The sequence below is a fragment of the Meles meles genome, chromosome 5 (assembly GCF_922984935.1).
Source record: "Meles meles chromosome 5, mMelMel3.1 paternal haplotype, whole genome shotgun sequence".
In the NCBI taxonomy this organism is placed as follows: Eukaryota; Metazoa; Chordata; class Mammalia; order Carnivora; family Mustelidae; genus Meles; species Meles meles.
The window spans coordinates 15,719,499-15,733,925 of record NC_060070.1 but is presented as its reverse complement, the minus strand read 5'-3'; the positions used below and the strand labels follow the sequence as shown (position 1 = coordinate 15,733,925).

The window sequence follows — 14,427 nt, the reverse complement described above, 5'->3', positions numbered from 1 at the left end:
TTATACTCAATGAAAAAAGTCAACTTTCAAAGTCGCACACTGTATGACTGTATTTACAGAACATTTTATGGAGATGGAGAATAGATTAGTCATTGCCAGGGGTTAAGGATGATGGGTTAGGGGAGGCAGGGTGACTCCAAGGGGGCAGCTCAAGGAGATCTTTGTGGTGACAGAACAGCTCCGCATCTCGACCGTGTGGTTACATGGACCTCAATATAATAAAAGGTCACAGAACTACGTGCACAGGTCATACAATGTCCATTTTGCTTCCTCCCCTACAACGTCCACTGTTTCCCTTCCCCATATGGATTACCTCCGTCATGGTCACGTCCACCCACTTTCCTCATTCTCTTCATACCTATGGTCGCTCTTCACAATTTTGCTTTGATGCTTCTAATGAGTGATGGTTCTCACTGGATGGCTTCTTGCCACTTACTCTCAATGTATCTTAAATTTTGCTCCTCCACTCCCCCGGCCCCACCTTCCTACCCGTCACTCACAGGCAAACGTCAGTCATCCTTGACTCTTCCCTGTCCTTGACCTCCCATAAGCCAATTGCTTGATCTTAGAGAATTCTTTCTTGAATTCCTTTCTGTTTTCGCTGCCACCAACACAGTTCCAGGACCCATGAACTCTTGGGTTCAAGTCTTGCTTGAGACTTGACAAGAGCTTGGGGAAGGAAGAGTAGGCCTCTAAATCTCTTTTTACCTAGTCTGCAGAGCAACTGTCAAAATATTCTTTGATGCAGTGAAGAAAAGTGTTGAAAACTGTCTGTACCCAGAAGACGGGGAAGGGGAAATCCAGAAATCAGAATCAAAGTCAAACAAGATATTTCTCGAAAACCAGTTAAACACATTTACTTAAAATTTCTCTTCACATCACTACACAAATCATAAGCAGAGTTGTGTCTTTCTCAGTAAAAGGGCAAAATACGTACCTTAACTCTACGAGTGATGCTGAGGAACTGACAAGTTTTATCATAAAGTTGTTCCAGGTTTTCTCTGTCCCAGTAGAAATCGGGAGTGATCAGGAAGTCTGAACTCAAGTTTATACGGTGTCTTAAAAAGAAGCAAAAATTTTAACTTTTTTATCTTGAATTTTAAAAATCACAGTTTTATTTTATTTTATTTCTATTTGCAAAGTATTTTATGAAAACATTTGTTAACGCTCACCTTTGTAATACTTCTGAGAAATATACAAATAAAAAGATTTACATAAGAATTTCAAAATTTGCAACCAAATTAACTCAATCTTTAACATTAATGTTACTTACAAAGTGTTAGGAAAAAAAACCCCTCTCATTTTGCTTTCAATTTCTGACCATTTTTCTGTTTTCATTAACTTTTACAAATAGCCATTTTTTGATGGATAGTAATCACGTGGCTTAAAAATAAAAAAAGAAAAGGTAAACCAACAAATCTCACTGTCCTGATTCCCATCTTTCCCTTTCTCTCGCCCACCACCGGTAACCACTGTTCGCTTACTCTCTGTGCGAACACTGGACAAGGAAAGACACACACACATCCTTAATTTGTACTTTTTGCCTAAGAGCCCTGTGCTTACTTTTAGATGAAATTTAGGCACCGAAGTAACACATAAAGTTGTTCACTGTAACAAAGAAAGCCCGAGGGAAGAGCTTAGAAAACAGCAGTCAGCCCTCTTACCCCAAAACAGCTTTGGGCCCTGTGAACACTTTAGTGTCCTTCCAGACCTGTTCTACGCAAATGTTCATGTCTGTGCACACACAACACATATGTGGGGTATGCATATATGGCAGAATAAAGATGAATATTCATTTTTGTCTGTTTACACAAATTGGATCCTACCTACACAATTTGGACTTAATTTTTAACCCACTGTTGTAACTTGCCATGCTATCTATTCGGTTTGCCATGTTCCTTTTAATAACACACAGGTGCTTTTATGGTAAAGAGAAGAAAACTTAGGATAAGAACAGTAAGACACTATAGAAACTGTTCATAAGCTATACTTAGTCTTAATTTCTGCGTTGTTTTTTTTTTTAAAATATTTTATTTATTTGACAGAGAGAAATCACAACTAGGCAGAGAGGCAGGCAGAGAGAGAGGAGGAAGCAGGCTCCCGTGGAGCAGAGAGCCCGATGTGGGGCTTGATCCCAGGACTCTGGGATCCCAGGACTCTGGGATCATGACCTGAGCCGAAGGCAAAGGCTTTAACCCACTGAGACACCCAGGCGCCCCGATTTCTGCGTTTTGATATGATTATAATCTGCCATTTTGTTGGCATTACCAAGAGAAAAGGCTAGAGACTGTTTCTCCCCCACTTCTTAGAGAGCTCAAGGCTTCAGATGAGCGCAGGGCGCTCCCAGGGGATGGGTTTTTACTTTGTTGGCATCCCGAATCAGGGCCCCTGGGCTACGAGGAACGCGCAGGTGAAGAAATCCTGGACCACTTCTCTCCGGGCCAATCTCTAAGGGGAATGTGGGACAACAACTCTCAAACTATCCACAGCAATCCCTAGCAGCTCGTGCCATACGCTGGGACAAGACGCTGAACCATCCTGCCCTGTGAAATCGTGCCAAGATTCAGGATGTTTCATCCCACAAATCCTGGGAAAATGACAAAAATGAAAGAAACTGAACACCTTTCCAGAAACTTCTTTAAAATGATACAGCGATGTACTTCATCAGTCTTAAGACACCATTCCTTCCCATCTCTGAAAATGGACGGCGTGATGTCGTACAGATGGTGGCCATTGCTTAGCTGTCATTTCCCTCCCTTCCCTCTTGCTTTCCTTTTCTGTGCGCCCGAGAGGGAAAGGGATGGAATCCACACCCCACGAAGCTCAAGGAGTTATCTCAGTGTAAGAGGTTAATCTGTGATAAAAGAGCACTGTCTCCCAGCTCCACTGGCAGAGTCTATCTCTGCTGTGGCATCTCACGGCATGTCTCAAAGTGGACGACATACGGTCTGTAACATTTCCGTAGCATTTGCTTCTACTAGTTTTTATTTTAATTCCGATATAGTTTATGAGTTATATTAGTTCTACTAGGTTACGATATGGTGATTCATCAATTAGATACATTGCTCAGTGCTCGTTATGGTAAGTGTACTCTCAATCCCCTTCTCCTACTAATACAACCCCCCGCATCCCCCAAATCATCCGCATCTGTTCTCTACAGCTAACAGTCTTTTTGGTTTGTCTCTTTTCCTTTGTTGTTTTGTTTCGTAAATGCCACCTACGAATGAAATCACATGATATTTGTCTTTCTCTGACTGGCTGATTTCGCTGAGCAGTACGTTCCAGATGTGAAGAGATCTTTTTACCGAGAATTCCCATTACCCAAATTCTAGAATATATCTTTCTACCTACCAAGAACATCTACTGGGCTCCCTTACGTAGGTTTAACGTAGATTAGTTACGATTTCTGGGCGCACACAGAATGTCTTGCAGTGCAGTCCTAGTACAGCCCAAGTTCTTCTAACGGGAACGAGCTCCCCCAGCTCCATGTCTGTGAGGCGAGAGAGGCCGCCCTTCCCATCAAGGCCCACGTTGGCTTTTTACTAGACAAGGACAGCAACGTCTTCTTCACACTGTTACATACATATGTTAATCTTATTTACAGAGAAAATTCTACCTCAGGGCAAAGAGTTCACCCATTTTCTGCATCACTTCTTCATGAGATAGTTTCACTTTCTTCCCAGCTTTTAAAGCCTATTTGGGAGGGAAAAAACACACATACATACATGCGTCCACACAAACATATCTCCGACAATTAATAAGACCATAAAGCACATTCTAGAGCAGATGTAAACGACACCTTGGATGATGTCTCTCAGTCATCTCTCTTCGAAATTTCAACATCTTATTGGATAGAAATTCTACATTCCCTTGTTGCATTTCCCTTCTCAACGGCATTTTCTAGGATCTACAGTCCTAATCTCTTACTGAAAAAACAGGGCCTCTTTTCCCAAGTATAATTCTGTTATTCTTTCACAGTAAAAACAAAATTACAATCAACAATGAGTTTTGGTGTATTCTGATATAACTATTACTTTTCAAGCCATTATTTGTCTCATAATTTGGCAAAATAGTTTTCAGTCAAGAACACTGGTCATAATCCTCTTCCTTAGAGAGGAAACAGCTCACTTTTTAAAAAAGGATGGTTATATTAAAAATACTACACCATCAAAAGAAAGTAATTAGAATTCTAAGTTTTCAAAAACAAAAAAAATATGTAAAATTTTTTATTTTAGGCATAATGAATGTTCTGTTTTTGCTTAAATTCAGTACAGCTTTTCTAGCATTTATTATTAATTTATTATACTCCTAAGTATACTGTTAGGGTGGGAAATTTGTATTTCTCCCAAATAGAAACCAACCCTTGAAAACAAGCATAAAATTGGTATAATTACCTCTGGAATTGATTGAATAGACTCAATAAATTTATCCAGTGATGCCTCCCAAATAGCCAGTTTCACTAGGGAAAAAAAAAAAGTAACAATGGAACATTTTTTCATCCTCATAGTCATGTTTATACAGAATGCACAATTACTTCCCCGGTACCTTCACCACCGTTTCAGTAAGAGTTTTAGGAGCAAATGTGCTAACAATGTGCAACTGAAACTTGAGAATAGCTCGTTCTCATGATCACGTTCAGCACTGAAGTGAAAAAGAGGGAGGAAAGAGTACACATCCAAGCCCAGCTGGCAGACCGCAATGACATTGGGTCAAATTCCTAATTTTCTACTGCTCCATCTCAGAAAGCCAGAGAGCACAAGGCACACCCTGAAGAGAAGCATGGCTTGTCGATGGGGCAGGAACCAGGCCTTCCCTGCCTTCCCTCCTATGCCTTACTTTCCTTGGGGCTGTGTGTATGGCTCACCGGTGCCTGAAGCCTCCCGGGCAGGCCACATCAGCCACAGTGGAGTGTAGGGGACGGCCACACAATTCTTAGAGAACATCTGCAGTATTTTTTTTTTTAAGGTTTTATTTATTTATTTGAGAGAGAGTACAAGCTGGGGAGAGAGGCAGAGGGAGAGGGAGAAGCAGACTCCCAGCTGAGCAGGGAGCCCGATGCAGGACTGGATCCCAGGACCCTGAGATCATGACCTGAGCCAAAGGCAGATGCTTAACTGACTGAGCCCCCTAGGTGCCCCGAATGTCTGGGGTTCTATTTAGCACACGGATCTCTGTCCCATTGCTGCGAGGAACCGGGGTACCCTTTTACCCAGAGGCCTGCATCCAGGCACACTGGGCTTCCTCTGCCTGGATTAGAGACAACCCGAGAGCTACCACCATGAAGGACAGGACAGGGAAAAAAAGGGGATAATACTACAAAAATACTACAAAAATTTCTGGGAGGGAAAGCTTTACTGATACAGTTAATAAAGAATGAATACCTTCGCACAGACACTCTATTCTCTGTTTTTTCCTTTTGCAGAGAAATGTTAAGGTTTTGCTGAATAATCTGTGAAAACATGCCTAACTCTTTACTGAATGCTTAAACTTCCCCGATGAAATGAAAACCATGTAACACTTTCTCTGACAAGTAGCATTAACTTACCTGAGAGACAAAGAGCATTCGAGAAAGCAAATTTCTCTAGAATGGCGTCATCTATATCTAGCTCTGAATTTAATCTGATTTCCCCTCTGTGAAGTTTCGACTGTCCCCTGTGAAAAGGAGAAAAAAAAATTATCTTCTAAATCTTAAAAAGCACTTTTTCTTTAAAAAAATTTTTTTTTCTTTTGAAGTAGTCAACTTATACTCTTTCTAGAGGTCATTTGGCAATTTGTGCCAAGACTCTCATAAATGTTCTTATACCCTTTGCTCCGAGTAATGCCACTTCTAGGAATTTATCCTAAGGAAATAATCGAAGATGCAAAGAAAGATCTGTATAGGAAAACTTTTTTATGGTGAATTGTTTAACAGTAAAAAATCAAGAAACTAAATGTTTAGTAGGAGAATGGTTCATATATAGGAAATCCACACAGCAAAAATTAATTTTAATAATTTTAAATATTTTAATATGTGTTTTAATATTTTGTAGAAAGGGAAAATGATCCCAATAAATTGCTAATGGATGGTGAATATATATATATATATTATATATAATGGTGAATGTAATATATCCCTATTGTCGATGGTGGGTAATATAATAATGGTGAATATAAAGCTATCTACACAGTCACACTGTCCTCTAGAGTCACACTGACGCAGTGGGAACGGGGAGGGAGATGGGAAGCGGTGAACAGTGAGGGGCACGTGTGAGGCCTTGGCGAGGACTGGGAGACAGGGGATGGGAGGGAACTTGGGAACAGAAATGTTACAAGCAAACAGGCAACATACAGGGTAAACCGTCCCAGAAGATGCGAGGCAAGAGATGGGCAAAGCTGTGGACCCAATGGGAGAACGCGAGGCAGAATGCTGACACCCTCACGTGGAAGGAAAGAAAAGACCAGAGAGCAGAGGCGCCAGGTGCTTTAATGAAGGAGCTGTTGGCCACAGAGCCGCCCGAGGCAGCAAGAGCTGGGATCCCCGGCAGAACTGACGCGTCAGCCACGGCGCTGGCAGCTGGGATAGGCTTTCTGATGAAGCCAAACGTGGGATCTGGGAGCCAAAGAGACCCCAGTTGGGGACTTTACTCCTCCAGAGACTGTAAGGTACAGGGTGAGCGTGCGTGTGTGCGTGTCTGCAACAGTCTGCTCTGGAAAGAGAGCACAGAAGGGAGGTTCCTGGGAAGCAGAGCCACAGGCTGAGTGCTTCATGAGTGCTTAATAAGACAATTAATAAAATTCTACTAGCTTTTCTTCTGTTTGAGCTCTTTATATCTGCACCAATAACTTCTTTTTTTAAAAGATGTTATTTATTTGACAGAGCGAGAGAGATTACAAGAAGGCAGAGAGGCAGGCAGGGGGCAGGGTGGCGAAGCAAGCTCCCTGCTGAGCAGAGAGCCCGATGCGGGGCTCGATCCCAGGACCCTGAGATCATGACCTGAGCTGAAGGCAGAGGCTTAACCCACTGAGCCATCCAGGTGCCCCTGCACCAATAACTTTTGTCTTAAAATTAGTTTCCAAGTGCATAAGCTGTTTATTGCCTTCGCTGCTTGCGGCTCTTTTTGTAAACTTGATAAAATGCTGCTTACTCTGTTTTTATGTAGTTAAGCTCTTCGTTTTCCCAGTGCACCAGAGCTATTTCGTAGGGCTGGATTTCATGCTTTTCTAAGACCTGCATCACGTGTTTCATCTGGAAGAGAAGCAAGATAACCCAGAATTGCACTGACTCTCTCAGTACAAAACTATGGTTCAGGGTTAATGCGTTTAACATTTTTCATTACATTTGCTGATGTTTCTTCTGTTTAGTTTTAGATTAGCAATACTCGTGCCTTGGGGAAACCTCACTGGCTGTGATCCTGCCACTGTGCAAAGCTCTGCTGCTTAATTTTGAAGGAAAAGGCAAATTCTTTGTGATAGTAAACTCAGCAGGAGATTATATAGTTTTTGTATTTAGGATACAGAGAGTGGCATAAAGAAGAAAATTAAAATGACCCTAAGTCCACAACCCAACCCAACTAGTTTAACATTATGGTTTGTAGCCTCTAAATCTTTTGAAAAGTATGTGTTACAAAACTGTAAAAATTTAAACAGTATCAAGGTGTAGAAAGTGACAATCTCTGCTCTCATGAGTTCTTTTTTTTTTTAAAGATTTTACTTGAGAGAGAGCGTGCGCACAGGTGAGCACACAAGTGGGGAGGGGCAAAGGGGGAGGGAGAAGCAGACTCCCCACTGAGCTCGGATCCCAGGACTCCAGGATCATGACCTGAACCAAAGGCAGACACTTAACCGGCTGAGCCATGCAGGACCCCCAAACACAATCACCATAGAAGGCCAAAGTGCTAGGATAAATACCACGTAACACAGAGCGAGTAAGTTGTGGATTATTTGTTAATTTACCTTCCAGTGACTCAGATTATTGAGGGATAATTACTACTTTTTTTTCTCAGAAAACTAGATTTTCACACTTTTATACTTTATATATACACTTACAGTTTTTTTTTTTTTAAAGATTTTATTTATTTATTTGACAGACAGATCACAAGTAGGCAGAGAGGCAGGCAGAGAGAGAGGAGGAAGCAGGCCTCCTGCTGAGCAGAGAGCCCGATGCGGGGCTCGATCCCAGGACCCTGGGATCATGACCTGAGCCAAAAGCAGAGGCTTTAACCCACTGAGCCATCCAGGTGCCCCTACACTTACAGTTTTATCTTTCACATTCCAGAACACAGCAGCTCCTTCTCTGATTTAAAAGAATAAAAGAACAAACAAAGTTAATGCCAGAATATATTCTTTAGGGCTATACATAGAATCATGCTTACGTAACTTCTAGGAGAGATCCAGAAGGCGATTTTTTAAAAAACGTGATTTATTACTTATTTGACATTATGGTTCCTAGACGGAGTTGTGAAAACAAGAACTATTATTGAACCCTTGATAAAACCGAAGCTCCCCCAAGTTCATGATTTCTGACATGGCTTACAGAATAAATATTGTAATACTATATAACTTCATGTATCTAGACTGTTTCATACCTGGTTCAATTCTGATGTACAGAATAAGAAAATTTGGGGACCCATCTCAGCTCTCATTAAGATCTCACTAAGAATCTATAGCAGATTCTGCAAAAGGAAAAGAATAAAGGATCATGCTTTTAATAGTTACAGAATAAAGAGCCTGAGATAAATTAAAGCCAAAGATGGGTAAAAGCACCCAGGAATAATGCTGCCCATCCCTACAGTGCTTGGAGCAGTACGATGAAGCCACAGGAGGGCCCTGAATCCAGTTCTGGCTTTGAAAGAATGTGAGTCTAAAAACTGTAGATGAACTTGTTCTGATTTCCTCAAGTTTGACACGCTGTGCAGTTTTTGATGATAAATTAAAAAAAAAAAAAAACACGAGAAAGAGGGAGAAATTATGGCTCTGGGTTATTGCACCAGAGGAAGGAAAGGTGGAAATGAAGGAGAGGTAAAAATTCAGTAGCCCTGTGGTTCTTCAAATGTGTCTTAAGCACTGTGCTCGTTGGCATATGCGTGGGTCAGCGCTTCGCACTGGATATGAAGATGAGTTTGGTCTAGTTCTCTCGAACTCATGGTTTAGAAAAGACCGATGACAGACACACCTCCAACTGCAGGTGTGGAGTGGTGACAACTTAGAGAATTACGCAGAATGTACTCTGGGATGTCCATGGGAGGACCCGCGTTCCCATAGGACGAGTAGGGCTAAGCCAAAGGAGAAAACGCGAGACGGCAGCAGGGCAGAGGGAACGCCGCGGGCTCAGGGAGGAGGGGTGAGGGAGCATGGCCACATCTTGGAATAAACATTTGCTTTATCTGTAAGGTTGTCTGCAAGGCTGTGGACGGGAGCAAGCAGCAGGCGATCAGGCCGGAGAGACAGTGACATGGAGTTTGGTCAGGTTCCACGGAACCTGAAGCAGGAGAGTGTAGGGATCAGAAGCGCCCACTGAACACGGCTCCTGTCTGTGTCGGCCAGACAGACTGGCAGTGGGCAAGAAGATAAATAAGCAGGGGGACCGGCAGCCGGCTGCGGGAACCCACCGGTGTAGGGTCTAGGGGGTCGGGGTTGGTACCCGCAGCCACGCGAGAGAGTAATTAGTGCAGAGAGTCACTTGTGGGCAGATGAGAGGTCTTGGGATCATGCCCCCTCTGTTCAGGAAGCTGTGCCGTGCGCTGTGGCACTCGGAGGCCATGGGGGCTCAGAGCCCTTGAATGGGCCTGGTCCATACCAAGTGACGATGGTGACGTAAGCCACACAGCGGGGTTTAAAGACTCAGTGTGAAAAGAAGAGTGGAAAAATCTCATTAATTATTGACTGATTATATGTTGAAGTGACAGCCTTGTGGATATGTTGGGTTAAATAAAACACATCATTAAAATTCAATTCAGGTGACACGTATTATTGGGCTTCAAAATTAAATCTTTTTTTTTTTTTTACTTTCAGAAATGTGGTTACTAGAAAATGTATCTTTACATACGAGCCTTGCATTGTATTTCTACTGGATGCTCTCCTGGTTTTCATCTAGAGGCCCACAGAAATTCAAATTCCTCCAAAGCGAAGGGGACGCTATTCTACTTGGGCCGAGTGTTGAGCTCTCGATTATCTCCAAAGTTCTGTCAAAAGGAAGAACCAAGCTGGAGCTTCCCGTTATCAACAACCATAAACACTGATATCACAAAGATTTTTATCAAAGTTTGGGTTCTTACAGACACTCTATGTGTTTCTGTTCTGTCATAGAACAATCCCATGACTATGGACACGTCCCTTAATCTCTCTCACCCTGAGTTTCCCCAGCTGCAAAAAGGGAATAATAGGCCTCCTGAAGAGCTGTGAGGATAATATGAAATTATTTTAAGTGGTTTCTATTATCATAACCATTCTCAAGGTTCCAGTCTGATGTCTCTGGAGCGGTAAGGTGGTCTAAAACTAAAGCAAAAGAGTTACAGAAGGAGAAAAAAAGGGAAGAAAAGACAGCAGGGTGGGAGCATGAGTCTGGTGGGGAGCCCTGAAGATGATTGGAAAGTAGGATGCTTCACATACTCTCAGAAACAAGAATCCGGATTTATAAATGAAGGACAAGCCATGGAAAAATTCTTTGTTTTCAAAATTATTTGTGTTATCAGGATTTACCAGGAAATTCCTAAAACTGATGAAGCCTCCTAGATCAAATAAGTATCAAAGGAGAAATTTAAATCACAAGTGTATTTGGACACATCTACTATTAACGGAGGAAGTACCCTTCAAATTTAAGGACCATGTTATCGCGACAGCAACATGCAGAAGAATGAAACTGGACCACTTTCTTACACCATACACAAAAGTTAATTCAAAATGGATGAAAGACCTAATGTGAGACAGGAAACCATCAAAATGCTAGAGGAGAACACAGGCAGCAACCTCTTTGACTTAGACTGTAGCAACTTCTTACTAGACATGTCACTGGAGGCAAGGGGAACAAAAGCAAAAATAAACCACTGGGATTTCTTCAAGATAAAAAGCTTCCGCACAGTGAAGGAAACAGTCAACAAAACTAACCAGCCTACAGAATGGGAGCAGATATTTGCAAACGACATATCGGGAAAAGGGCTAGTATCTAAAATCTACGAAGAACTTACCAACCTCAACACCTGAAAAACAAATAATCCAGTTAAGAAATGGGCGGAAGACATGAAAAGACTTTTCTCCAAAGAACACACACAGATGGAAAACAGGCATATGAAAGGATGCTCGACATCACTCAGCATCAGAGAAATACAAGTCAAAATCATGATGAGATAATACCAGTTCATACCTGTCAGAATGGATAAAATTAGCAACACAGAAAACAACAGATGTTGGTGAGGTTGTGGAGAAAGGGGAACCATCTTGTTGGGGGGAATGCAAGCTCGTATACAGCCACTCTAGAAAACACTGTGAAGTTTCCTCAAAAATTTGAAAACAGAACTACCCCATGATCCAGCAACTGCACTACTGGGGATTTACCCAAAGGACACAAAAATACTGATCTGAAGGGCCACGTGCACCTGATGTTTATAGCAGCATTACCAACAATAGCCAAACTGTGGAAGGAGCCCAGAGGTCCATCGACAGACGAATGGATAAAGAAGTGGTATATAATGGAACGTTACTCGGCCACCAAAAGAATGAAATCTTGCCATTTTCATCGACATGGATGGAGCCTGAGTACATTATGCTAAGTGAAATAAGTCAAAGAAAGACAAATACTATATGATCTCACTCATATGTGGAATTTAAGAAACAAAACAGATGAACATATGGGAAGGGGGGAAAAGAGAGAGACAGAGATGGCAACAAACCATGGGAGACTCTTAACAACAGAGAACAGAGGGTTGATGGGAAGTGGGTGGGGGGATGGGCTAGATGGGTAATGGGTATTAAGGAGGGCACGTGTTACGATGAGCACTGGGTGTTTTATATATAAGGGAGGAATCACCAAATTCTACTCCTAAAACCAATTATTACACTATATGTTACTAACTAGAATTTGAATAAAAAATTGAAAAAGAAAGAAAATTACAATGTAGAAAAGGTATAAAATGCAGAAAGATAAAAATAAACTATCTGTGGCTCTTACCACTTGGGGTGAAAAAAAAGACCACATTATCTGACTACAGGCCCATTTCCCAGAAGGGCTGCCCACGTGTCTTACCTGAAGAAAAATATTGTTCCAGGATCACCTTCTTTAGCAGAGTGTTCCACACCCATCACCAAAATGTTTGCTGCATCTGTGATTTGAAATAGAGGCGTGAAAAACTACCACCATACAGTGACTCAAGGTTTACGAGTCACATATGAACTTTTATTAAAGTCCTTACGATCAACCCATCATAGATCAGTAAGTGCTCTGTGACATTCTGTCCATTTTTACGTTTCTGAAAGTATTCAACATATGAAAATGAAAGACTATAAGAAATTACTTTCACAAAACACTGAAACCCCTGTGACACTATTATTAGTACTATTTAAAACCATTCACTGACACCCATCTCCATTCAGAATAATCACTAGTCCAGGTAATAATGATTAAAGTCTTAGTTTTAATGCAACTAAGATTCAAGAATTAAAATTTCTACAAAATTCTCTTCCTTTCAATACCACTTTGTTAATAAAATAATTTTAATATTTTCAAACTATTCATTTTGATGATTTTTAAATTATGTATAGTGTGAGACAACAGAAAATATACAGAAACAAAGACACTGACCACTTCAAAACATATCTGAGTTCAAAGTTAATCATGAGAACCAACACTGTGGCCACCTGTAACTATTTAAATATTTATAACCTTTTAAATATTATTAAATATGTATTAATATACACATTCATCAACAGGTAGTTGCCTTATTAGCATAATTAATAATTGTTGTAAGTACAAAATATTCTATAACATAAATTATAAATATACGTGAACATGTCAATTAATATATTAATGTTAATGTGCAAAACCTAAAATTACCTAAACCTAAAATTAGAACCAACGAAATTTCAGAGTTCCTAGTAGAGGCTGGGGAATGGGGCATTCAGATAACGAGCAAATCCTACACTACCTTTTTGGGTGAGGTTTAACTTCCCTAAGCACTACATCCTACAGAGCGCAAAGTTCACCCATGTACCCAAGAGCAACATAAAGGAAATGGAAAAGACCCAGGGCAATGGGACTGGTACTAGAAGCTAGCCAGGCTGTTGCGCACAGGGTCACCCTACTGACAGCCTTTGGAATCAGCCAAGGATACACCTGGAAAATTTTTTATCATCATGGTTCTGGACATAGCTCTGGTTTTCTCAGTTAATTATGCTTGTTTCTACCATCAAATGGCACAGAGTCTGAACCAGGCACCAAGGCTGAAAGAGCACAGTGACATTTCAAGTGTTTCTTATGGGGTCAATGACCCTTTGAAGAATTTTCTAGGTCGCAGGGAGGTTTTCAACCTGCTGTTTTTGCTACTTTGTGGTAAATTCATTAATTTCCATCAGAGTGTTCCAAGTTACTTATTTTTTATTACAAAATAGGCTCTTTTTTCAAGAATCCTTCCTGATACTATCCTAAAATCCTGTTAAGTTTAATTCTTTTTTTTCAATATTCTTTGTATTTCTCCTTTCATTAATTTCGTTAGTTTTAAAGTATCTGATTGTGCTGGTCAATTTTTCTATAAAGGCTCTTCCTACGTTTCTGTTAATTGCATGGTTCTTCTGTAACACTAAAACAACTTTTTTTTTTTTAAAGATTTTATTTATTTGACAGACAGAGGGAGATCACAAGTAGGCAGAGAGGCAGGCAGAGAGGGGGAAGCAAGCTCCGTGCTAGCAGAGAGCCCGATGCACGGCACCATCCCAGGACCCTGAGATCATGACCTGAGCCAAAGGCAGAGGCTTAATCCACTGAGCCACCCAGGCGCCCCCTAAAACAACTTTTTAATGCAATAGAAATGCAAGTGTCACAGCCTTTGATCATCACAAGTCACAGTGATCCTACAAATAAAGCTTAATAAACCATATTGATTTTAATCTGAGAGCTAAGTTCTCTGTAAATACATTTTAATTTCTTATCTTTGCCATTTGTATAAAGAGACTCAACATCATTTTCGCGATAACAATCCTTTATTTTTTTTTACAGATTTATTTTAGAAGAGAGCAAGAATGTGCGTATGAGAGTGTGCAAGGGGACGTGGGTAACAGGAGAGGGAGAGAGTCCCAAGCAGACTCCCCACCGAGTGCAGAGCCCAATGTGGGGCTTGATCTTATGACCTTGATCAGAACCTGAGCAGAAACCAAGAGTTGGATGCTTAACCAAACGTGCTACCCAGGCACTCATGATAGAATCTTTTAAATAGAAAACGGAATGTAAACAAATGCATATTT

General features: G+C 41.1%; 1 protein-coding gene across 1 annotated transcript in view; it reads right to left on the bottom strand.

The window, feature by feature from the left end:
- RMND1 (required for meiotic nuclear division 1 homolog) overlaps positions 1 to 14,427 on the bottom strand; it is a 39,741-nt gene that overhangs the window by 13,514 nt on the left and 11,800 nt on the right. Inside the window, exons 4-10 of the mRNA XM_046005629.1 lie at positions 12,218 to 12,293; positions 8,233 to 8,272; positions 7,125 to 7,225; positions 5,546 to 5,652; positions 4,395 to 4,459; positions 3,617 to 3,693; positions 938 to 1,058 (exon numbers count right to left, since the gene is read on the bottom strand). Of these exons, the coding sequence (XP_045861585.1) occupies positions 938 to 1,058; positions 3,617 to 3,693; positions 4,395 to 4,459; positions 5,546 to 5,652; positions 7,125 to 7,225; positions 8,233 to 8,272; positions 12,218 to 12,293 (587 nt within the window). The remainder of the gene's footprint in view (positions 1 to 937; positions 1,059 to 3,616; positions 3,694 to 4,394; positions 4,460 to 5,545; positions 5,653 to 7,124; positions 7,226 to 8,232; positions 8,273 to 12,217; positions 12,294 to 14,427) is intronic.